The following is a 26,035-nucleotide window of genomic DNA, read 5'->3' as shown; positions in this document are numbered from 1 at the left end:
GTACGCACATACCCCATGGCCTCGTTCACACAGAGGAATTTTGCTGTGGATTCCGACGACAAATCCACATCCTTTTAGCATAGTGTAGAATGCTATGAAAATTCACGCTGGGCCTCATACAGCACAGATTTTTCTACACGCATTGTAAAAAAAGAATTGACATGTTTCGCCACAAAATCAACACGCAAACTGGGTCAGATCCAGGTCCAAAAAAAAAACGTGGATCTGACAGCATTTAGTCTGTGTAAACGAGGTGTAATAGGTCCATACAGTTTAATATCATCACTGCTAAGCAAAAGCAACATGTAATGCCCACATAATGCTTCCACTATGCCCCTGCATAACATACAGTAAGGGATATATAGTGCCCAAACAATAAAGCTACAGTGCTTATATAATACCACAGCTGGTACCGTGACATACTGCACATTTTCAATTATCCCTAATTGACGATGTTCAACTATGTGGCAAGCTTCTACAATTATACAATTGTGCAAGTTAAAGGGAACCTGTCACCACCTTTAAGCCCCATGAACTATCGGCCAACTCTGTGCACACACTCTCCCATTCATCTCTATTGGAGATCTCACACTCCGAGCCGAAAGTAGTCAGACTGTGCATGTGCAAATTTCACAGGATCGGTGAATTGGATGAGTATACAACACAGCTCCCCTGACTCCCTGTTCTCTCACCTTTAAGCCCCATAACATAGTTTATGGGGCCCAAAGGTAACAACAAGTTCCCTTTAACATATCCTGGCATTTTTTCATTAGTTCAATGTGATTTCTGAATGCACAACTGCATCTAAAGATAATCTCGCACTGCCTGACTGATCCCTTTTAAAGGTGAAGTTGGGTCTAAAATGTTAAATGGGCTGTCCTAGGAATCACTTTAATACTATCTGTCCAGAAATTCTGCTAAAATGTTGCTAATCTTTGCTGCTGGAAGCAGCCTCTGAGCAGAATCAATCTCCTTCCCCCTCTGGTAACTCACAATATAGTTCCTTTCGCTACAGATAGGTACCATGGGATTCAGACTAGTGAAAATATACTGTATATTTTGTGACATCCACAGTATGCAATCCACATAGAAACCAATGAAAATCTAATGAAATAAATCAGTAAAGACTTAAAGCTTGTGAAGGTTTCATATCACTACGCAGAGACCTAGCAGCGAGGAGAGTGTCCAACACTCAACTTGTCAAAGGGGTTGTGTCAAGGCGATAATTTTATGTTCATGGAGGTCCGACTTCTGCGGCCCCTACCGATCTTGAAAATGGGGGCCCTGAAGGTACCTGCAGGAATGAAGTGGTCGCACATGCACATCGTCACTCCATTCATTTCAATTACAGTGCCAGAGATTGCTGAATACTCATACTCAACAATATCCAGCTCTCCCATTGAAATGAATGAAGTGGCAGCATGCACCTGTGACTCCATCTTTATTAATGCACGGACCTTCAGGACCCCCCCTTCTCGAAAACAGTGGGAGTCCCAGTAGTTGGAACCCATGTGATCATGAAGTTATTCCCTATAGGGAATAATTTGATAACTTGGCACAACCTGTTTAAGTGGACATGCCCATTGCTATACACTTTGTCATAAGGTGGCGCCATACTATATCGGTAAATGTCACAACGATACACTGGAACTTTTTTTTAACAGCAAGTCAATGCAAATACTGTCAAATTTATTATGATCTATGCAATAGTTCTGATCTTTATTGTGGGTCGACCCCTTTAAAGACTGTTAGCAAGCAGATCCTGTCGGTGACAAGATACAATAATACCGATCCTGTCTCAGTTGAGCAGAATTACTTTTACCAGCAAACTGGGCTAAAACAGACAGCAGTAAATAAGAAAATATTGAGAATACATGTAATTAAAATTATTCTTCTACTTTGAGTCAGCCAATTTACCATCAACCCTCCTGTCCATCTGCCAATATAATACCTCCAGTGTCATCGGCCTATGACACAATCAGCAGTATGGACCATACTCCCAATCACCTGGGGTACAAGCAGTTTACCTAAAGCAGAGTACTGGACCTTATCCATACCATTAAAAGTGCATGAAGGGAACTCTTGTCATTGCCTTCCCCTAGGTTTAAGTTATCTTGCTGTTTGCAGTCTAACACTATGTGGTTGTTACTATGTAACATAATAAACAAATAAAAGAGAATCCTAATAGGATGCAACAAATGTAACAAATCATAAACAGCAGCAGAAAAAAAAGATACATCAAATCCACTCTGTTGGTGCAAACACTGCAACCCAAATCTCCACACTTACAAGACCAGTCTGAAGAATGTACTTTTTTTTCACATTTGCTACCAACAATCCATGCGGTAATCACATCGCCAGCAAACAATCTACACATTAACATATTCCGAGCAATTAGATGCATTATTAACAGCAGCAGGTGACATATGAAGAACGCGGTGCAAGTAATAGACACTTAAAAAGCTTTATCTGCAAAGACAAACGGTGCAGGTTATGATCAAGGGGTTAATCAGAATCTTACACTGGAGGTTGCCATGGTGATGTTAGCATTAGTGCATTGCCATGGCTGCGTTCATTTCTCTTCCAAAATGCATGGAGAGAAAAAAATAATAATTGTGCTAAATGCAGCGACATGACAAGTATTTGCACCCCCAATGTCCGGTGAAATCATTAAAAAAATATTTTTTTTGTAATGCATTTAGTGGTTTGTGCCAAACGCTTTTGTTTTGTTTTTTTGGTTTGTTTTTTTTTGCAGCAGGCGAGATGGAAATCACCATTTCTCAGCAAAGATGGGATTCCTATGGGTGGTCTGCGCATGTGGGGAAGGAAGTCCCTTAACCCTTCCGATGCCAGGTACTCACAGAGCTCGTAGTTTGACCCACATCTTCTTGCTCGGGGCCGATTTCAGCTCAAATGGAGACGTGCATCCTTCCAGCAAATCTTTGTCTACACTGGGAGCCTCCATCATTCCTGCGCAAAAAAAACAAGGAAAAACATGTCAGTCTTATGATATACATGTTTATTCCATCTAGCGCCTCGTAGGTACGTTAAGGCAGCCGAATCCACAGTTCACCATGTGATGAAATATTCCGTTATACATACAACATGACTGATGACATCCCTGGTTTAGCACTAAGAACTGACTGATCGATACAGTGACCAAAAAAGGGGGGCCAAATAATTGCTAAGGAGCGACGAATAGTTCCAATAAGGACCCAACATGATGCACAATCGCTGCTTTAAACACAGTTCCTAAAAAAACATACCAAAAAAACAATAGGAGGATCAACCTTTTAAGTGCCAGGGCAGATCTGTGCCAGTAGGAAGGGGTTCACGCAAATTATTTTTCGCTCACATGTTCTGTGGTCTCCCCTTGCGTCCTTCAGGGAAATCAGTCCATTCTCCTTGTGCTGTGATGGATAAATGTGGGCAGCAGGGAGGGGGGGACTAATAGCAGCGATAGCATGAAGCAGGACGCCTGCCCCTTCTGCAGAGGGATCTGTACGCGTGTTACTGAACGAGATAGGAGTATGGTATACCTCTAATCCACCGAAGAACCTCCCTCAGTGACTCTAACAGGTTATCAATGCCTGCACATATTATTCCCACCTCCCCTAAGACATCTATGCTGCAGGATTTCTGTATGACCCGTAGGAAAAGTCCTTCTCTCCAGAGGTGCCACATGTGTCTACCATGGCAATGTGACATGGGATTATGCCGTAGTCAGCATAAAACTGCACTGCACCAAAAAGCATGAGAATACTTTGCAATGGATTAAAGAGGTTGCACTTATTAAACCCAATACAGGACTCTCTAATTAACATACAGTAGCATAGAGGAAAGCCTATAAAGTATTGCTAGCCGAAAAGAACCACTATGGAGTGTCCACATCTAAATATTTGGCATAAAAGGACAAGTCATCTATAGCTGCCTGTTATTAGCATATATATATATATATATATATATATATATATATATATATATATATATTCCAAAATCACAGATAATGTAGCTTTCAATGGGTTGCTAAGCAACACGCTGCAAATACACATTCGCCCTTTTAGTAGCGGACCGTCTTATATACTTTGTATTCTGCACCGGAATTATAGAAATGTCACTGACATGGAAATGTAACGAGGCGTCCAGAACAATCCCCATTGCTATTCAGGAGATAAGTAGTAGTATGGATATGAAGGAAACATTTGCTGAGTGACTGATTTATCTTTTAAGATAAAGGCCGGTTTATTGTGAGCGGAATATAAAAAGACACTCGCATGAGACGGCATTATGAATATTTCTACAGAGGTTTTCATCAGCTACACTTATAAACATAATGCCGTGTTTTTCTTGCAAGTTAGAAAAGAACCCCAACAGCAGACCCCCTGGTAAGGGATGATGCACACCATGGAAGCATGTACATACACACATTTGGGTGACAACTAGTGTATTCCTCCTAACTCACCCATATACATCGACTTTAGGCGAATAAACTGCTGCCAGACTCAATGTCCAGTCCATCTTTCTTCACATGCATGGTTGAAGAAGAATTGGGACACCCCTTGACTAGTCCTGGGTATTAGGCCAACTTTCATCCAATGTGTATGACACATTATAGGAACCAACTGCATAATTTAATAGCCACATTCCTGCTGATTCATGCACATTTTTAATCTTTGCTTTACCCCCCCCCCCCCTCCTCCTTTCCACCATTCCCAATGGCGTCTGAGCCAATACTAGTCCATTGTCAAGTGGGAGGTCTCCAAAATATAAAGAGCAGAGGAATAAGCAGGGGCACATCTGCTTGTCAAAGGATGTAACAGGTCCCCTTTAAGTCACAAGCACCTCCACATATCTCAGCCTCCTTAAACTCAATGTTAGGTACTGATTTATAGAAAGATAAATGCACTGAAATTGGAATAGTGGAGATGTACCGAAATAAGTGTACAAGAAAAGTGGAATTATTATCCATAGCAACCAATCCGGTCATTAGTCTCATATTTCTATACTGTAGCCGATTGGCTGCTGTAGACAGCTGTTCCAGTTTTCCATTGTACTACAGTAACTTTGTTAAATCTCCCATAATGTGTCACTTTAGTGCACACCTGTCAAACACAAGGCCCGCGGGCTGAATCCAGTCTGCCACTTTGTTTTATATGGCCCGGCGGCAGCAGGGCAGAGACTGTGATCTCTGACCTTCCCCCACCGTGTCTGCATGCACTGTCCCAAGAAAAGAGGTCAGTGGTCACAGACGCAGCAGTGGCTTCCACCGGCCCGGAGCTGCAGGCTAGACGAGTAGAATGCTTGTAGGGATTCTGGTTTGCCAGTATTATTACTACTGGGACTACTGTGGGGGTCACTATTGCTACTGGGACTACAGTGGGCGGGGGGGGGGGGTCACTATTACTACTGGGACTACTGTGGGGGGTCACTATTACTACTGGGACTACTGTGGGGGGTCACTATTACTACTGGGACTACTGTGGGGGGTCACTATTACTACTGGGACTACTGTGGGGGGTCACTATTACTACTGGGGCCACTATTAGGGGATGCTATCACTGCTAGGGCCACTATGGCGGACCCCATCACTACTGGGGCTACTATGGGGGACCCTATTACTACTGGTGTCACTATTACTACTGCGGCCATATCCCGTTTTTTTACAATTACAATCGGCCCTTTGAAGGCAACCATAAGGCTGGGCTCACACAAGCGTAATTTAATTGCATATTACACGCGCATAATATGTGGTGAATGGAGTCAATGAAAGTACATTGATTTTCATTGATCCATTCACACTTGCGTATATTCATCGTGTAGTAGCATACATGCGATAGAGCCCAATTGTTCTTTATGGGTACATCCGAAAACGCTGTACTTAAGCAATTAGGTTGCGTATGTGCGAAGTTTTTATGCAACGTTGCTTAGAGACAATATGAGGAAAGTTAAAAAAAGAAGAAGAAACCAAGAAGCCAGTGCATGACAGCTATAATGCACAGGCTTAAGCGATTACAAATGCGGTGATGCGCAGCTCCACACGCCGGTAAAATGCTGCAATTTTTATGCAGCATTCTACCATATGGTCGTGAGAGTCTGACCTAAGGCTGATGTGGCCTTTGGTGAAAATCAGTTTGACCATCCCTACTTTAGAGTCTATATTGATATATTGCGGGACATTTATCAAAATGTGTCTTAAAGGGGTTCTCCATATAAAAAAAAAAAATTGATGACTTCTGATCAGGATAGGTCATTAATAGCTTATCAATAGGGGTTAGCTGCTCATGACCTGTCCCAATCAACTGTTTGCTGAGTCAAAGTCACAATGAATTCAATGAATGGCTGAGCACTGCCTCTGATTGGCTGAGCGCGGTGACCAATCACAGGCAGCACTCAGCTGTCATTCAATAAATGGCTGAGTGCTGCCTGTGATTGATTGAGCGCTCAGCCACTTCTGGAGGTGGGGATCTCTAAATCCCCGGCCATCAGAAAGTGCTTCAAAGCAGTCCTGGCATGGAAGAGAGTAGACGCACCAGAGCCCCGACAGCGGCGGAAGGTGATATATACATATTTTTTATTTTATTTTTTACACCAGCTAGGGATGATTTTCAGGGAAGGGCTTTACAAAGCTCATCTGACTAAGCCCACAATTGGAAACCACTGGGAAACAATGATGTGGAAAAGGATTTTATTTTACAGCAAGCTTAAATGGAGCAACCCGTGTTAGGCAGCTGCTGCCAAGGCAAATTGGATCATAGGGTGCATCAAAAGAGATACAGTTGCACATGATGAGAACTTTGGGGCTTATTTACTAATGCTGTCTAAAAGTTAGACAGTGCAAACGTAGACCAGACAGTCTTAAAACGTCATATTTATCACTAAATTATACCGATTTTTAAGACGTTTAGACCACCTATTAGTTGGCTTAGTGTATGTTAAATATTGCACCAGTTTACAGAAATTTGGCAGAATTTGGACACGCTTGCTTGCCGGACCAGTCAAGATAACTGTCTGAAATCGTCTAAAAACACATATATGTAAATTCGGCGCAGAGCATTTAAGACAGTTTTCTGGCATATTTTGAATAGTGTATACTTGTATACAGTTTTGGGCACCAGTACTCAAAGCTAGAGCAGACAACATCTAAAGTAATACATGGAATGGGTGGACTACAATACCCAGAGAGGTTATCAAAATTGGGATTATTTGGTTTACAAAAAAAAGGTCAACCAAAAAGCTATGTACAAATATATCGGGCGACAATACAGAGATCTCTCCCATCATCTATTTATACCTAGGACTGTGAAAAAGAGGCGCCCTCTACGTCTAGAGGAAAGAAGGTTTTTACACCAACATAACAGAGGGTTCTTTACTGTAAGAGCATTGAGACTATAGAATTCTCCGCCTGAGGACATGGTGATGGCAAAACCACTGAAAGAGTTTAGCCCCTTGACACATGTATACCCTCTAGCATCGGGAGTTGATCCTGCTCCATTCATGGTAGGTGCCAGCTGACTTTGATAGCACACCAGCCAGCAACAGATGCAATCAAAGCTAATGCTAATCGCAGCTGTTAATGCTTTAAATGCGGCAATCAAGTCTGACAGTGGCATTTAAATGGGTGACTCCTCAATGATATTGCAAAGAGCCATTTGATTGTCATAGCAGCCCAGGGTTTTCTGAAGGTCCCCAGAGCTGCCATATATTTCTGCCTATTAGGATGCACCTGTGGCCTGTCCTAATAGAATTCCAACAGTAATACCATATATTGCAGTGTAAGGGCCGGCTCACACAAACGTATAGGTAAAGCGCTGCGTGCATGCCGCAGTATTTTACCGCTGTATGAGCTGGCGGTGTGCAGACATATCACTGCATAGGCCAGCGATTTTGCACTGCACATGACAGCGTATCTCACGCACGCTGTCATGCGCAGTCTGACTTGTTTCTTTTTTTTTTTTTCATTTCCAGCTATGCCGCTTCACAACATTGCCTATAAATGGCGCATGTACGCACTCCAATTGCATATGTACAGCGTTTATTACGTACCCATAGAGAACATTAGCCATCACACATAATGCACGGTAAAATAGAACATGATGCGTTCTTTTTTACACACGTATTGTACGCAATTTAAAAAAAACGCAATTGTGAGTAAATCAAGGAAAATCAATGTACTTTTATTGAATCCATTCACCGCGTAATACATGATGAAATTACGCTCGTGTGAGTCTGCCCTTAGGTGTAAGCGATCACTTAATCGTAAGTCAAGTTCCTTGTAGAGACAGAAAAAAGAAGCAAAAATGACTGTAAAAAGGTTTTTTTCATTATAAAAAATAAAGGATACTAAAAGTTAAAAAAATAAAACTTTTCCTGTAGTCATAATAAAAAAATCAAGACAAAAAAACCCAAAACATATTTTGATACCCCTGCGTCTGCAAAAGTCAGAATCTGACTTATCAAAATAATGGATTATTTATCCCACAAGATGAACATCAGTAGAATAAAAAATGCCAGAATTATGGGCTTTTTGTTCACCCTGTCTCCAAGCAAAAATGTATTAAAAGGTGATCAAGATGTCGTAAGAAACTCCAAAATGGTACCAGAAGAAAAAAAGAATGTTGGTCAAAAGATGTCGATATTAAATGTATATTGAAATTTTTTTCTCCAAAAAGGTTTTATTTTTTAAAAGTAGTACCGAAAAAACTCCATACATTTTGTATCGTTGCAATTATACTGATAGAATAAAGTTATATCACTTTGCTGCAGTGTTCTCTATAAAAGAACAACACCGCAAAGATGGCAAAATTGCGGTGTTTTCTCCAGTTCACTCCACTTAGAAATGTTTAAAAGTTTTTCAGTACATTAGATGGCACATTAAACAGTACCATTGAAAAATACAACTAGTCTTGCAAAAAAACAAGCCCTCAGACAGCAACATTGGCAGAAAAATAAGAGTTTTTGAAAGTGCGGATGAAAAAAAAAAAAAAGGGGGGAAATCAAGAACAAAATAAGGGCCGCATCCTTAACCCCTTCCCGCTCCAGGACGTACATTTACGTCGCGGGGCGACCTCTCTGCATACAGCACAGGTGTCAGCTGTTTAGTACAGCTGACACCCGTTGGCAATAGCCGCGACTGTCCGTTCGGTCGATTGCGGCTATTAACCCTTTAAATGCCACTGTCAATTCTGACAGCGGCATTTAAAGCCCCCGAACGTTGTTCGGTGGTCCTGTATGGCCCCCCTGCGGTGAGATTGGAGGAGGCGTGCAGATGTCATGGCTGCCAGGGGCCTTCTGAAAGGCCCCAGGGCTGCCTTGAGAGTGGCTTGATGGGCTGTCTGTCAGAATGCAGTATGACTTAATGCTATAGAATTACGTCATACTGCAGGAGCGTACAAAGTATCGCATATTGTAGTCCCCCAGGGGGACTTAAAAGTAAAGTGAAAAAAAGAGCAATAAAGTTTTTTTAATTGTTAAAAAAAAAAGTAATAAAAGTTTAAAATCACCCCCCTTTTGCTATATCTGTAATTAAAAAGTCGAAATAATAAAATAAAAATACATATTTGGTATCGCCGCATCTGTAAAAGTCCGATCTATCATAGTAGTGCATTATTTACACCACAGAGTGAACAATGTCCGGGGAAAAAAAATGCCAGAAATGCACTTTTTCAGTCACCCTGTCTCCCAGAATAAAACGCAATAAAAAGCGATCAAAAAGTCGTACATATTCTGCATTAGTACTAACGGAAACTGCAGGACATTCCGCAAAAAATGAGCCCTCGCACAACTACGTCGATGGAAAAATAAAAAAGTTATTGTGCGCATAAGATGACGGCGAAAATAATTGAAAAAAATGAAATGTCTTTGAAAAAAAAGAGTAGTATAGTAAATACAAAACTATACAAGTTTGGTATCGTAGCAATCATACTGACCCATAGAATAAAGTTATTATGTCGTTTTTGTTGCAATTTGTGCGCCGTAGAAACAAGACACACTGAAAGATGGTGGAATGTCGTTTTTTTTTTTTTTTTTCACTCCCCTTATAATTTTTTAAAAGTTTTTCAGTACATTATATGGTACTTTAAATAGCACCATTGAAAACTACAACTCGCCCCACAAAAAACAAGCCCTCATATAGCAACATCGATGGATAACTAAAGGAGTTATAATTTTTTAAGGGGGGGGGGGTACAAAAATGGGGAAAAAAAAGGGCCGCGTCATGCAGGGGTTAAAGGGTTAAGGCCCAATGTCCACGGGTGAATTTCATTTGCGGAATCTGCGCGTGGCACACTCGCATGAGATCTGAAAATCAAGTCGCCCATAGGGAAGCAATGGGCGTCCGCACTTCATATAACTCCTGCAGATTTTTTTTAAATTTGATTTACGGATGCCACGCGCAGATAATATATCGCAGCATGCTCCATTTTACTGCGGGTCTCGTGCGGACGTGCTTCATTCATCGCTATTGGAGCGTACGATCCGCAGTGCATCCATTTGCGGATATCAATTAGAGAGGTGGGGAAAAGGCTGGGAGGTGGGGAAAAGGCTGGGAGGTGGGGTTGTGGATTCCCCCCTCCCCCCCCCCCCCCCCCCAGGTGATCCGCAGTGCATCCGCGCGGGAAAAAAAGAAAAGGGGTTAATTTATGGAACCTACAGTTACTACAGCGGCAGCTTTGCTCACTGCCCTCTTGTTACATAAATGTCCTCAGATCACATAACGGGGCATTTGGTCAAATTTAGTCAATGGCAACTCATGAATGTAGTCACTGTTGTCTCCAAGCCAATCAATCTGGGAAAACACCACTCCTGAGTTACTAGAGAATCCTGTGTGTTTTGCACATCATTTAGGAGATGTGAAATGTGCCACTCTGTTCAGCCAACACAAAACATTTTGCTCTCAACAAATATTTTGGCTACCCTTTGACTTTTTAGAATAAAACATTTTTTTTGTTTAAACCCCTATGGAAACACCAAATGATGCTGATTACTAGAGGAATATATGTAATGTCATATCTTGTTAATATAATAAGAGAATACAGAGAGTGTCTAAGGGTAGGATTACACATAGTAGAGGGGCTGCAGAATTTCCACAGTGGAAAACTCCACTGCAAATTGCAGCATTTCTACTTCTAAGGCCTCATGTCCACTAGAAAAATACAATCTGCGCAGGATCTGTTGCAGATTTCCGCAGCAGATTCCACGCGGATTTGCTTTAAATGGTTATTTTTTTTCATGCGGATATCCGCACCTATTGATAGCAAATCTATAAAAATGCCATCCGGGGGTGCAAAATTCAATTTAATTGACCGCGGATGCCAATGATTCTCTATGGGCAAAATTGAATACGGATTCCGCAGCGGAATCCGCAATTCAATTTTGCTAGTGGACATGAGCCCTAAAATAGAGTCAGACTCCGCACCATTAGTGCGGATTTTCGCTCAGTATCAGCTGCGTATCTGCAGCTGATTTCAGAAGATAGGGCACCCTTCCTTTCAATTATTTCCTCTATTTTACACATTTCTACAGTAAGAGAATACAATATCTTTTCTTTAATACCATTTTATGCTTTCGGTAGCCAGTTGTAAACTATTAATGGCCTATCCTCAGTAGCCTAGTTTTAATGAGAACTTGGCCTGCAATACCAATCTGGGCCACTGCAGTGGGAATGGAGCTGTCTGCTTCCTATAGAAATCAACTCACTCTTCAATCCCTGAGGTCTGTTATTAGCTGCAGCCCCTGTAATGTCCCATAAACTGGGCAGAACTGCAGCTGTGGCGAGGGACCGAGCACAGTCACGGGACACAACGTGAGCGAGCAGAGGTGAGTATATCACCATTTATTATTTTACTCCATGGTGAAGGGGTTGCCCAGAGTTCTTACAGCTCTACCACAAACCTACTGTGCATTATTTCTTTTAGCTGCCAATTCTCATAATCTTTGCTGCCTCACTGGGAACCACCCAGCTACCTCCTGTAATGAATGTAATATGGCTTGGCTGTAAGGATAACGTCTAGTGACCAAACGTACTGGGGCTGATTTACTACTCCAAATATGAAGAAAATGTCTTACATGCTGGTGCCACATTTATCATGTGTTTTTAGACACTTTCAGACTGTTCTACCAACTTGTCAGGGGGAAAGGGGCGTGGCCTAAATTATGCCAAAATTGTGCCAACATTTTGGCACAATATTTGACGTAATCAAAGCCAACTAATAGATGGTCTAAACTTAAACTAGAGTCTAAAAATGTATTGTTCAGTGTTAACTTGGAGCACTGTAAGACGGCCTAACTGTATTGTGTCTATAAGAACCCCAGCACCAGTTGGCAAGAAGGTCATTGGAACATTCAGAAGGGAGGATATTAGTGAAAAGGGAACACATTGCAACTCTTGTTGCTTTCCTCTCCAGGTACAAAACAAACAATAATGGCTCATGGATGAACTCTGTAGGCACACAGAGTCACTACAAGTGCAGTTTATGTCCCCACAGGCACTAGGTGTGCCATTGCATGCTATACTGCCATAACAGGATGTGAGAAGATATTTCCTCTTGTCACCATATAAAACTGGAAGTACATCACAGGACAGAATGAACAGCTACAGTATATAGCCTGTATTATGGATCTATACAACACAGATCCATAATCTTGGGCAAGCGCCCTCACAGCCACTCCAACTTGACACATCCAATTTTACCAAAATTTTCCTGATAACTTTGGGCACAATCTTTTAAAGACAATAATTGGAAAGACTGGAATGGAAAACCATATTGTGCCATTACATGCAATTGCTCTTTCTCCTTGAACTAAACAGTGACATAAATATCTTATCTCCGTATTAATAGGGATAATAAGGCTTATCATATGTATATTATAATGTGGGGATCGGTGGTGTTAATTGCCGTAGGTGGAATACCGTATCTTTCAATGGCCTTAAGTTTATGGTTAGCCTACGTTGAGAGTAATTCAATCATGCAGATCTTCCTTGGCCAAGCCATCTCATGGAGTTCGCTAACTAGCTCCCTAATTGTATATCATTTCATAGGGCCTGCTTACATTGTAGGGATTTATCATTTTACCATTAAGCTATATTTTCAGAATTTTAAAAAATCCTCTTACAATTAATGCTTTACTGATTCAGCATCATTATAGAGTCTGTGTTTGTAAACTGCAGAAAAAATGGTATAATATAAAAGGGTGTTCCCGGTATTATGACCATACTACCGGTAGGGGGTCTTCTACACACGTTAGAACAGTGAATGCCACATAACCGTATACGGACAACTGCTCCAAAAAGTCTAGCATTAAGTTTAAAAATAAGAATGAAACTCTGTTCTCACTGGCATCATGGCTTCCATTATTAAGGGGGCCGCAGAGGCTAGGATGGACCCGTTTTGTCTTATGGATCTCAAAAACACTTGACAGATCTCACCGATTTTCTGTGGGATCTGTCAAATTTAGGGAACTTTTCTATTAGTGCATTATGTGCAATACCCTAAGGCCTCATTCAGACGGTCGTGTTATTAGCGCAGAGTAGGCGCGCAAAAAGATGGCTTCTATAAGAATCAATGCTCTCCTACAGAAGCAGATTTTTAAACACGCGAAATACTCGCGCCTGCCAAAGTTAGGAGATGCGTCTGCAATGCGCATATAAAAGGTCCGTGCGGCGTGAAAAGATAGGACTTGACTTATCTTTGGTGCGTGTTTTCCACCGATTTCTATGGGAGCTGAAAAACTAATAGTGCAAACAGGCTACTTCACGGGACTTGAATTGAGTTGCGGGAGTGAGCAGGGGTGAGCGGGGGGGAGGGGGGAGAGCTCTCCCGCCATTACTCCCCGCTCTCCCCCGCCGGCACCCAAATCTTTTGAGATGAGTGGGCAGGTACTCGCAAAAGGCAATACTCACTCGAGTAATTTGCCTTAGCGAGTACGCTCGCTCATCTCTATTTGTCTGAATGTGTGCGGAATTCCGCGGATCATCCGTGCAGATGACGATCGAGGATTCAAACTCACTTGTGTGAGACTAGCCTAAAGGTAAATAATGGACAAAAGTAAATTAGAAGTTAGCCGCAGCAAGGATAAGAGATCTGCCATCTGTATATTTAGTTGTGTAGACGCTTTTGTGTTCAGCCATATTAGTTGTCACTCTTGAATTAGCTTCTTAGAAACGGATGATTTGTCATTTTGCAAGCATGTTCAATCAATAAGAAAGTGAGAGTTTAAGTTCATTTTCCTAAGAGTCAATTCAAAAGTGACAACCAATATGGCTGCGTTCCCTCTTGGAAAGGATTCTAAAAATGTCAATATCTCTAAGCAAATAAAACAAAGTTTAATTATCATTCCAAATTTTGATTTCCTAATAAGACAGTGATTCCGAACCGGGGTGACGCGGCAACTTGGTGTACCGTGAGAGCCTGCCAGGGACGGGATGGCTGTCCAATACAAAGGGAAAAATCCCAATGAGAGAGTCACGTCCCTGAGCCACCCGCACCTACAGCTGCAGTAGCGGATGCTACAGGCATCCCTTTAACAACTGCCCATACTCATCTTAACGGTGGCCATTAAGGGGCCTTATTCTAATGCATATCCCCTTTTTACGGCACTGCATCAGAATCCTGGCACAGGTCTCCCGTTCCAGGAGGAGTGATTGATTGGCTGTTGGATAACAGTCTAGACTTGCTCAAACAATAGTGGCTGGAGAAATTGCCACTCACCACTATTAAACCTTTTAGACGCTGTGGTCAATGTGACTGCAAGATGTAAATAGCTGACAGAGGGAGGGGGCTCTCTCTGGCTAGCAAAATTTAAAAAACTTCAAACCCCCACCTTTCTCTCTTAACTATGCAAAAAAAAAACAAAAAAAACAAAAAAAAAAATCACAAAGCTGGTATTACTGCGTTCATAATAACTCAAACAAAAGACATAGTACATTGTTTAACCCGCACGATACATGCCATGAAAGCAAAAGACAAAATAGATGTTGAAAATAGGTAATTTTGCCCATCTTGTCCAAAAAAATGGAACAGGAAGCGATCAAAAAGTTGCATGAATCAACAAATGGTTCCTGTCAGGACCAGCGGCTCGCGGGTCATGTGTGCCCTCACCGTCGGTCCTGCCACCCAGGCGGCTGCTGTAAGGGGCAGGGGAGACCTGGTCCTGCTTACCTCCCCTGGCCGCCGGGCTCCTCCTCGCCGCCGGCTTGCTAGGAACACGGCAGGTGCCGCCCAGCGCCGCATCCTCCGCACCATGGCAACCCAGCACGTGTCTTCATCTCTGCCTCCTGCAGGGATGGGACGGGTTCCCCAGCGTTGCTGGGTGTACTCAGTTGCTGTCAGACTCCCCGCCCCAATCAGCTGCTGGAACAGGAGCTCTGATGGTATTTAAACCTGTCTGTGTGCTCATATCCTTGCCAGTGTTAGTTTGGTCTTCCAGCTGCACCCACGTTTTCGTGTGATTTGACTGCCGTTTGACTCTCTGCTTTTTGCACCAGACTTGCCTTTGCCTAACCCTTCTGTACCGCGTACCCTCCTGTTGCCGACCCGGATAGTCTGACTTGCCTTAGTGTTATTTGTTCCAGTTTCTGTCTGTTTTGTCAGTCCGTGTCCCGCTTCCCTAGTGAGTGTAGGGACCATCGTCCAGTTGTTGCCCAGGGGGCAGGTAGGTAGGGACAGGGGTTTCGGGTTTTTTAGGGACTTACAGTATCCCGGACCCCAGTCCTGACAGTTCTATTAAAAAGTACAACTCAGCACGCGAAAAGAAAAAAAAAAAACACACACACACATAGCTCTGTTGACAAAAAAATAAAAATGTTAGGGGTCTTTAAATGCAGTGTTTTTCTTTAAGTGTGAAAAAGTCGCAAAAAAAAAAAAGAGAACCTATATAAACATGGCAGAGGCGTAACTTGAAGCTCCTGGGCCCCAATGCAAAAGCTGTAACCGGGCCCCCAACTATAACGCTTTATTCATAGTACTGGGCTCCCTATATGGAGAAGAGAGGCCTTACCGGCCCCTCCTAAGGCTCCTGGGCTGGGTGCAACCGCATCTTCTGCATCCCCTATAGTCACGCCAGTGAAACTTGGTATTTAAGTAATGATACTGACCCGTAATCTTGCCTCTAGAAAAAAAAATGGCATAAAAAGCTATGAAAGTGTTGCGTGCCCGAAAATTGTATAAATGAAGACCAGAGTTCATCTTGCAAAAAACAAGTCCTTACAGAGCTCCGTTGATGGAAACATAATAACGCTATGGCTCTTCGAATGCGGCGACACAAAGCAAATCTTAAATAAAAAGTGTCCAAAAAACAACAAAAGATTGTACTGACCCAGAGAATAGAGTTATCACATTATTTATTTTGCATGCTGAGTGCTCTAAAAAGAAAATCCAGAAAACAAAATGATGGCATTACACTTTTTTTTACCCAATCCCCCTAAAAAACAAAAAACAAAATACTAAAAGTTGTACTGTACATTATGTGCATCCCAAAAATTACAACTTGTCCCGCAAAAAACAAGACCTCAAACAGCTATGATGATGGAAACATTAAAAAGTTATGGCTCTACTGTTCAGAAAGGGATGCAGCAGTACGCCAAGGTCCTGCCAAATAATACAGGGACACATGCAAGACTGTGCATTACGATGTACTCTGCCTCCCTTCTATTCCATTCCTTTTCAGATTTTGATTTCCCATTTTTCTTTCCTCTTCCTTTTTTTCTTCCCTTTTCCTATGGTTTGTGTTTTCTATTTTATGCTGTTCTAATGTTACACCACTGTCAGCTGTTTAAAACTAGGAAGTTCTCCGTCACTATCATGAGAATAGAGGAATACAGAGGGTACATGGGGTGGGTGGGGATTGGGTAGAAGTGTGGGGAGGAATAGGTCGGGGATTGACCTTTAACCCCTTGAGTGGCAGGTTTCCTACCACCCTGTCGTGCCCACCAGGGCAGGTTTTTTAAAATGGTCTAATCATTGAATTTCAACTAGTTTTGCAGTTGCGTCTCAAGAGCCATAACTTTTTCATTTTTCCATTGACATGGCCATATAAGGCCTTGTTTTTTGCGGGACAAGTTGTGATTTTTTAAACAGGGGGGAGGAAAAAAAGAAATGGGGAAAAAAGAAAAAAGGGGCCATGTCATTAAGGGGTTAAATAATGTATTAACTTCCTTCTCTGGGTCACTACGACGCACACGGATACCACATGTGCGATTGTATTTTTGATTTTTTAGAAAGTACAGGGAGACAAGTGTTTTTTTTATTTAAAAAATTTTATTTTTACTTTTTTTTTTTTTAATTTTTTTTAAATTTTTTTTTTTTTGTCCCTTTAGGGGACTTCCACAGGGACCCATCAGGACCCCTGATCACATTCCGGGGGTCCGATGGTGACAGCCCTTTACATGCTGCAGTGACAGCCCTTTACATGCTGCAGTCACATAGACTGCAGCATGTAAAGGGTTAACACAGCAGAGATCGGAGGTTTTCTCTGATCTCTGCTGTAAGAGCTAGTACCTAGCTGTCCTCTGACAGCTAACAACCAGCTCTCCCTGCCACAGAGACCATCGGCTTGCTTCTGACAAGCCGATGGTCTCTATGGCAACTTGTAAACAAAGCAGGACATTGCCGACATGTCGGCAATATCTTCTGCTGGTTTTTCAAAGCCCTTGCTTTGTTCTCTGTGGGTCTGTGCAGGCAGAGCACACTGTCACAGCTTGTGGCATTGTGCTCTGCAGCTCCCATAGTGATACATAGCCCGGAAATCTTCCGGGCTATGTTGCTATGAGCAGTGGAGCTCGTCCCCGGAAATTTTCCGGGCGTGCCACTCAAGGGGTTAATGGGTCAATTAAATCTTCCCTCTTCACAGGGGCTGCAAAATTCGGGATCAAGCATAGTTGCAGTTCACACTTGCAATACCATAGGTAGTACCTGAATGGGCCCACCTCCAGGGGATTATTGTGCACGCTTTAAGATTTAGCACTTTGTCTTAATCCAATTGGGGAATTTTGTACCACTGTTTGGGTTGCATTACTTAACGGTGATTTAATTTGTTGTTTTGGAAAAATGGAAAATTCATAAATAAAGAATTAAAAAAAAAAGAAAAACGTTACGGCTCTAGTAATGTGATGATGTAAAAAAACTGAAAAATTAATTGGTCATTATGGCGTAAATAGGATTTGTCACTAAGGGGTTAAGCTTCTTATCTACGAGGTATAAAGCAAATTTTAAGAAAACAGTATATTCGCCAAATTGTCCCCAGGTCCGATCCTGCTTGATTTCTAGTTGCTCGGTCATGTGGTATGCGACCGCTGTGAACAATAGACGCAGCGGTCATGTGTGACCATACAACCCGAAAGTTTGGAAGGACTGAAGTCGAAGGATAGACCGCCGGAGGGGAGCAGGTAAGTCAGCAAAGGAGGTGAGTATATTGTTTTAAATTTAAATTAGACTACAAGGGGCAATATTATCACTGATGGGGCAACAAGGGAGAGCATTATTAATGACACGGCAATAAGGGGGATCATTATTACTGACAGGGGAACAAAGGGCAGCATTTCGAATGACATCTCAACAAGGGGCAGCATTTTTAATAATGGGGAAGCAAGGTGGGGCATTATTGATGGGGCAACAAAGGGGACATTTTTAATCATGGGGCAATATGAAAGAGCATTTTTAATGACTGGGCAATAAGGGGTGGCTTTATTCCTGATGAGGACATAAAGGTGGGGCATTAGTACTACTGGGGCCACTGAAAATGGACGCTATTACTATAGGGGCCATTGGAATAACGGAGCTGAAATCATACATTATTATAAGCTTGTGCGGAAACCAACTAGAGGGAGGCCACACTGGACTTAGTATTAACTAACAAACCGGACCAAATAATGGGGGGACAGGTTGAGGGGCACTTGGGGAACAGCGACCACAATATAATTAACTTCCAGCTGTCATTCAATAAGAAACCTTATCAGGGAGCGACAAATAAATTAAACTTTAGTAAAGTAAAATTTTATCAGCTCAGAACTACTATTGGTAACATTAATTGGGACAATACCCTCAAGAACAACAATGCAGCCGACAAATGGGAGAAGTTTAAAAACATCCTAATTACCTCATGTGAGCAGTTCATACCCTTTGAAAACAAAAGAACCATTGTGGCTCAACAAGATGGTAAGGGGGGGAATAAACGAAAAAAAGAAAGCGTTTAAATTACTGAAGCAAGAAGCAGCGAAAAAGCGTAAAAATCGTACAGGGAAAAAAACAAAATATGCAAAGATAAGATCAAAATTGCTAAGAAGGAGGCTGAAAGACTGATCGCCAAGAGAACTATTTTTCAACTACATTAACAGCAAAAGGATTTGTACTGAGAGCACTGGCCCTTTAACAAATAGTGAAGGAGAAATCATTGTAGATGATGGAGGGAAGGCAAACCTATTACATAGTTTCTTTTTAGGCATATTCACAAATGAAAGGGAAATGCCACACGAGATGCAGGAGAATAAAATGAACCCCGCACAAAATAGCTCATACCTAACGCAGGAGGAGGTGCGGAACCGGTTAAAAAAGATTAAAATTGATAGGCCCAGATGAAAAACACCCACAGGTACTAAAGGAACTAAGAGATGTGATAGCTGGGCCACTATATCTAATATTTATGGATACTATCAAGACCGGGGTTGTACCACTAGATTGGCGCATTGCCAAAGTGGTTCCCATTTACAAAAAGGGGTCCAAAAGTGAGCCTGTTAACTACAGGCCAGTAAGTCTCACTTCAGTAATTGGAAAAATATTCGAGGGGTTTCTGAGAGACGCCATCGAAGAATACCTCAAGGAGAACAATAGAATAACCTCACCAGCATGAATTCATGAAGGGTCGATCATGTCAGACCAATCTGATGAGCTTCTACGATGAAGTAAGTTCTAGGCTGGACCTGGGAGAATCTATTGATCTCGAATATCTGGACTTCTCTAAAGCATTTGACATCGTGCCGCATAACAGGCTAATGTATAAAATGAGACATCTCGGATTGGGTGAAAACGTGTGTATCTGGGTAAAGAACTGGCTCAGCGATAGAAAGCAGAGGGTGATAATAAATGGTTCATACTCTGATTGGGCCACCGTTGCTAGCAGAGTACCACAGGGTTCAGTATTAGGCCCCATTCTGTTCAATATATTTATTAATGACCTGATAGAGGGACTGCACAGTAAAATATTGAAATTTGCTGATGATACAAAATTATACAATATAATCAATGCAACGTAGGACAATATATGGCTACAAAGGGACCTAGACAAGCTGGGGGCTTGGGCAGAAAAATGGCAAATGAAGTTCAATGTGGATAAATGTAAGGTTATGCACATGGGCAGGAAAAAATGGATGTCACCAATATACACTAAATGGGATACTGCTAGAGAAAAGGGATATGGAAAAAGACCTGGAGGTACTAGTGGATTGTAGATTAACCCCTTAGTGACGAAGCCTGTTTGCGCCTCAGTGACAGAGCCAAATTTTGGAAATCTGACATGCGTCGTTCAACGTAGCATAACTCCGTAAAGGCTTTACATATCCAAGTGATTCTGACATTGTTTTTTCGCCACATGTTGTACTTCATTTAGGTGGTAAAAAGAGACCGATATAATTTGTGTATATTTATTAAAAGTACCAATATTGGAAAAATTTTGAAAAACAATTGTCATTTTTTCACATTTTCAACCGTAATATCTCAAATATGTCCAAACATACTGTACAAATTTTTGATAAGATATATATTTCTATCTGTTTACTTTATTCTGAATGCACACTTAAAAAACTTGTGTTTTTTTTAACCATTTAGATGACGTACAAATTTAACATTACTTTTCAGCATTTTGAGGAGCACTTTGTTTTCCTGCACCAAGCCAAGTTTGCAAAGGCTCATGAGTGTCAGAATAAGAGATACCCCCACAAATGACCCCCTTTTAAAAACTACACCCCTTAATGTATTCACTGAGGGGTGTCATAAGTATTTTGACCCCACCAGTTTTTTTCAGGAATTAATTCAATTTAGAGGAGAAAAAATAAAAATTCATATTTTTGCAAATATGTCATTTTAAAGACATATTTTTTTCCTATAGTGCCCATGAAAATGAGGATTTACACCCCAAAATGGATACCCCTGTTTCTCCCATGTTCAGAAACATACCCATTGTGGCCCTAATCTTATATCTGGATGCACAACGGGGCCCAAAACGAAAGGAGTAGTCGGTGGTTTTCAGAACATAAATTTTCCTCGAAGGCGTTTTAGGCCCCATAGCACTTTTGTAGAGCTCTTGAGCGGCCAAAACCAAAGAGAACCCCCACAAATGATCCCATTTTGAAAACTAGACCCCTTAACAAATTTATCTAGGAGTGTACTGCCCATTTTGACCCCACTGTTTTTGAATGAATGCAAGCAAAGCAAAAGGAAAAAATTGTGATTTTCGTTTTTTTGGCAATTCTGTCATTTTAAAAACTGTTTTTTTTTGTACAGCACACACATGAATGAAGACTTGCACCCCAAAATGGATACTCGTTTCTCCCATATTCAGAGACATATCTATTGTGGCCCTAATCTTTTGTCTGGATGCACAACGGGGCCAAAAATGAAAGGAGTAGTCGGTGGCTTTCAGAACAGAAACTTAGCATGAAGGTGATTTAGGCCCCATTGCCCACTTGTAGAGCCCTTGAGCGGCCAAAACGAACCCCCACAAATGACCCCATTTTGAAAACTAGACCCCTTAACACATTCATCTAGGGGTGTACTGTGTATTTTTACACTACAATTTTTGAATAAATTTAAGCAAAGCAGTAGGAAAAAAATTACAATTTTCATTTTTTTGGCAGTTGTATCAATTTAAAAACTGGGTTTTTTGTACAGCACACATAGGGATGAAGACTTTCACCCCAAAATGGATACCCCTGTTTGTCCCGTGTTCAGAACCATACCCCTAGTGGCCCTAATCTACTTAAAGGACACATGGCTAGGCCTATAATGGAAGGAGCACCCGTTGGATTTCAGGGTACAACGGAATAAATTCCAGGCCCCATTGCCCACTTGTAGAGCCATTGAGCATCCAAAACGATAAAGAACCCCCACAAATGACCCTATTTTAAAAACTAGACCCCTTAACGAATTCATCTAGGGGTGTACTGCATATTTTGACCCCACAGTATTTGAATAAATCTAAGCAAAGCAGAAGGAAAAAATTACGATTTTCATTTTTTTGGCAATTTAAAAAATGTTTTTTTGTACAGTGTACATAGGAATGAAGACTTTCACCCCCGTTTGTCCCGTGTTCAAAAACATACCCCTTGTGGCCCTAATCTACTTACAGGAAACATGGCAAGGCCTACAATGGAGGGAACACCCGTTGGATTGCAGGGCACAACTGAATAAATTCCAGGACCCATTGCCCACTTGTATGGAATAAAAATTGACACCTTAAAAAAATCCCCCCTTCCCCCACACACTCCGCGCCCTTTTCGGCTTTCCCCAAATCTTAGATAAAAGTAATAATGTGAACTGTGTAGTATTTCCAAAGACAGGGGTAATTACGGAGGCTGGTTGGGATAGGTACATGGGGCAATAAAACCGGCTATCCCCCCTCCGCTCATGCTTTTTGGGCGGTATTTAGTGACCTCAGCGGCAGGTATGGGGTGTAAAAAGTGGCGCTCTGTGAGTCTCCGTAATCTCGCTGAGGTGTGGCGGTCTCACACAGAAGGCGCTCAACAAGCTGCTCCTGGAACTGCAGGAAGGCGAACGTTCCCGGGGCTTCTTGTAAAATACGTATTACAGGTAGCGGTCTGAATAACGCCGGGCTCACGCAGCCGTAGGTGGAATCCGCTTGCGGAGGCCCGCAGCGGATCCCAGCTGTGAGCCGGCTGTGACCCTGCGTATGGCCACGTAATGTACTGCGCATAACTGCCTACTCACCCAGGCGGTCATGCGCAGTATATATATATTTTTTGTTTGTATTTCCCGCACCGTCGCTTACCGATGACCCGAGTACCCGCAGCCCGTATACAACGTAGTTGCATATGGGCTGCAGGTATATCCGCGACCACGGAGCACAATGGGCTCTATGTTGCGGATATCCGCAGTAAAATAGAACCTGCTGTGTTCTCTTTTCTGCAAATGGATTACACAATTCTAACCCGCTAATGTGAGCGGAATTGTGTAATCCAATGCGATTGATCCGCGTATTACCGCATCGGTGGGGGGAGATGAACCTTCACCTTTTTTTACTTTTACGTGAACGCCATTATCCATTGGATAACGGCGAACACGTGATCAGGAACCGCTCACCGCGGCCCCCCGTGAAATCTCCAGGCTCTTGGCTAAGTTTTGTAGCCAGGAGCAGGGAGATTTTAAATTACGACAGCTTTTGCGCATGCGCCTGCCATTTTGGCGACATGCGCATGCACCTGCCATTTTGGCGACATGCGCATGCACAAAAGCTGGGGTAAGGTCCGCGGATAAATCCGCGGGCCTTAGGTACGTCATTTCATCCTCCCTCACGGATTTGATCCGTGGGGGGAGATGAAACGCAAGTTTTTTAAACTTTTTTAAACTTTTCTTTTTACACTTTTTTTTTTTTACTATACATAATCACTGTCATCCATTGGATGACAGTGATCATGTCCCCAGTGACATCCCTCTGCTCCTGGCTACACATGGCAGCCAGGAGCAGAGGGATTTTAAATTTCCCGGGGCTCGAGCCCCTCTGTGCACGCGCCCGATGTCAATCATCGGGCGCGCATTCACAGAAGGGAACTCCGGTCCCAGAAGACCGGAACACCGCTGAGGAACGGGGGTGAGTATTTTCACCTCCCCTCATGGATCGGATCCATGAGGGGAGGTGAAACGTTACTTTTTTAAAACTTTTTAAACTTTTTCGCGAACGCCGCTATCCAATGGATAGCGGCGATCGCGGACCCGGGGACCGCTCACAGCGGTCCCCGGTAACACCTCCTGGTTCCCGGCTACCTTCAGGACCCGGGAGCCAGGAGATTTTAAATTTACCGGGGGCTCCCGGGCTTCTGCGCATGCGCATGACGTCATCGTCTGGCGCGCATGCGCAGAAGGCCGGCGGCGGGTCCGGGAGGACCAGATCTCCGGGGGATACCGCCGACAAGCCAGGTGAGTATTTTCAGCTGCCCTGTATTTTGCAGCTGAATATCTAACTTTTTACACCTTTTTATTTACTTTTTTGCGATCGGCGCTATCCATTGGATAGCGTCGATCGCAATGCCGGGGGGGGGGGGGGGGGGCTGCCCGCATCTTGGGAAGACAGCTCCATGCTGTCGGCTACCTGCGGGCACCGACAGCATGGAGCTGTTACGTCTTCAGGCAAGTGGGCATTAATCGAAGGGGATGCATAAAACTCCGTCCTCTAGGATTAAAGCCCACTTACTGAGGACGTAGTTTCCCGATGGGGCATTCGTTAAAGGGTTAAACTGGAGTAACCAATGCCAGTCAGCTGCTGCAAAAGCTAATAAAGTCTTGGGGTGCATTAAAAGAGGTATAGGGGTGAGGGACGAGAACATTATTCTTCCACTATATAAGGCACTTGTTAGGCCTCACATGGAATACTACGCACAGCTCTGGTCACCGGTGCTCAGGAAGGATGTTACAGTACTGGAGGGGGTTCAAAGAAGAGCGACTAAACTGTTTATACCCAGGACTGCGACGGTAACAAAAAGACATCCGCTACGAAAGCAGGTTTCATCACCAACACAGAAAAGGGTACTGTAAGAGCAGTGAGACTGTGGAATTCTCTGCCTGAGGATGTGGTGATGGCAAAATCCATAGAGGAGTTTAAGAGGGGACTTGATGTCTTTCTAGAGACATCTAGGTTAATTGTTAATCCGGGTATACAGGGAGGTAGTAACTATTAGGGGTTGATCCAGGGATTAGTCTGATTGCCATTAGGGAGTCGGGAAGGAATTTTTCCCCAAAAATGGCCAATTGGCTCCTGCCTCTTGGTTTTTTTTTTGCCTTCCTCTGGATCAACAACATAGGAGGATAAACAGGCTGAACTAGATGAACATTGTCTTCATTCGGCCTTACATACTATGTTACCCACCAACCACACACCCTAACCGCACCACCTTTTTGGTAAGGGTGGCCCACTTAAAAAAACTCATTCTCAAAGCTGAAAAGTTTTAAACACGTTGTACTAAGGGCTCATTCATATTTGTGTTAGGGTTTACGGTTTCGGTTTCTCTGTTCCATTTACAGAATAAACTTAATTGAAACCAAATTAAATGTTTCTGTTTTTTCCCCCAAAAGAATTCAATGGATTTTCAAAATATGGAATGCTTTCAGTTTGCTTCAATTCCGCTAGGTTTCCATTGTTTGACTGCGCCATTTGTTCTGTTAGAAAAATGGAAGCAAACTGCTAGCAGTTTTTTTGGGACAACCCATTGAAATCAATGGGGGAAAAAAAGGAAATGTTTAATTGTTTTTCTGCTCCAAAAATAGATAGAAGAGAAAGAAAGCCCTAACGTAGATACGAACGAGCTCTAACCTATGACAACTGAGCCAGTTTAATATTCTATACTATGTGAGGGCACACACAAAATCATGACAAATCTTTCTCTCTCTCTATCTATCTAAGGCAAGAGGCCTCACTGACTGACTGACTGACTCACTGACTTACTCACTCGTCACTAATTCTCTAACTTCCGAGTGTCGTACAAATGTAAAACTTGGAACAACCATTGCTGAGGTTGTAAATAGGAAAAGTAAAAGGGGTCACAACTCGATTATTCAATTCTAATGCCAAAGTAAGTGACCCAATATGTAGTGTACTCATTTAATTCTCTAACTTCCTGGTGTTGTACAAACTTAAAATTTAGCTCAAAGATTCTATGTAAAGTGACTAATACAACAAAAGTATAGGGGCTCGCAATTTGATTATTCAATTTTAAGTGACTCCCTATGCAATGTAGATAATCTAATTCTCTAACTTCCGCGGAGGAAGGGGCCTGTTTGGGACCCCATAAAATTTAACGGGGGATTTAAATGACGTTGTC

The 26,035-nt window shown here is 42.5% G+C and overlaps 1 protein-coding gene across 3 annotated transcripts in view; it reads right to left on the bottom strand.

Annotated features, from left to right (window-relative positions):
- Positions 1–26,035, bottom strand: part of PDE1B (phosphodiesterase 1B) — a 320,979-nt gene that overhangs the window by 285,698 nt on the left and 9,246 nt on the right. For 2 of the 3 annotated variants that reach the window (XM_066584309.1, XM_066584308.1), the window contains exon 2: positions 2,862–2,970. In XM_066584309.1, the coding sequence (XP_066440406.1) occupies positions 2,862–2,970 (109 nt within the window). Of the gene's footprint in view, positions 1–2,861; positions 2,971–3,290; positions 3,353–26,035 lie in introns of those variants that run through there. The other variant, XM_066584311.1, reaches the window with a different exon arrangement.

Source organism: Eleutherodactylus coqui, chromosome 1 (genome assembly GCF_035609145.1).
Source record: "Eleutherodactylus coqui strain aEleCoq1 chromosome 1, aEleCoq1.hap1, whole genome shotgun sequence".
Classification (NCBI taxonomy): domain Eukaryota; kingdom Metazoa; phylum Chordata; class Amphibia; order Anura; family Eleutherodactylidae; genus Eleutherodactylus; species Eleutherodactylus coqui.
This window is presented reverse-complemented; position numbering and strand designations above follow the sequence as displayed.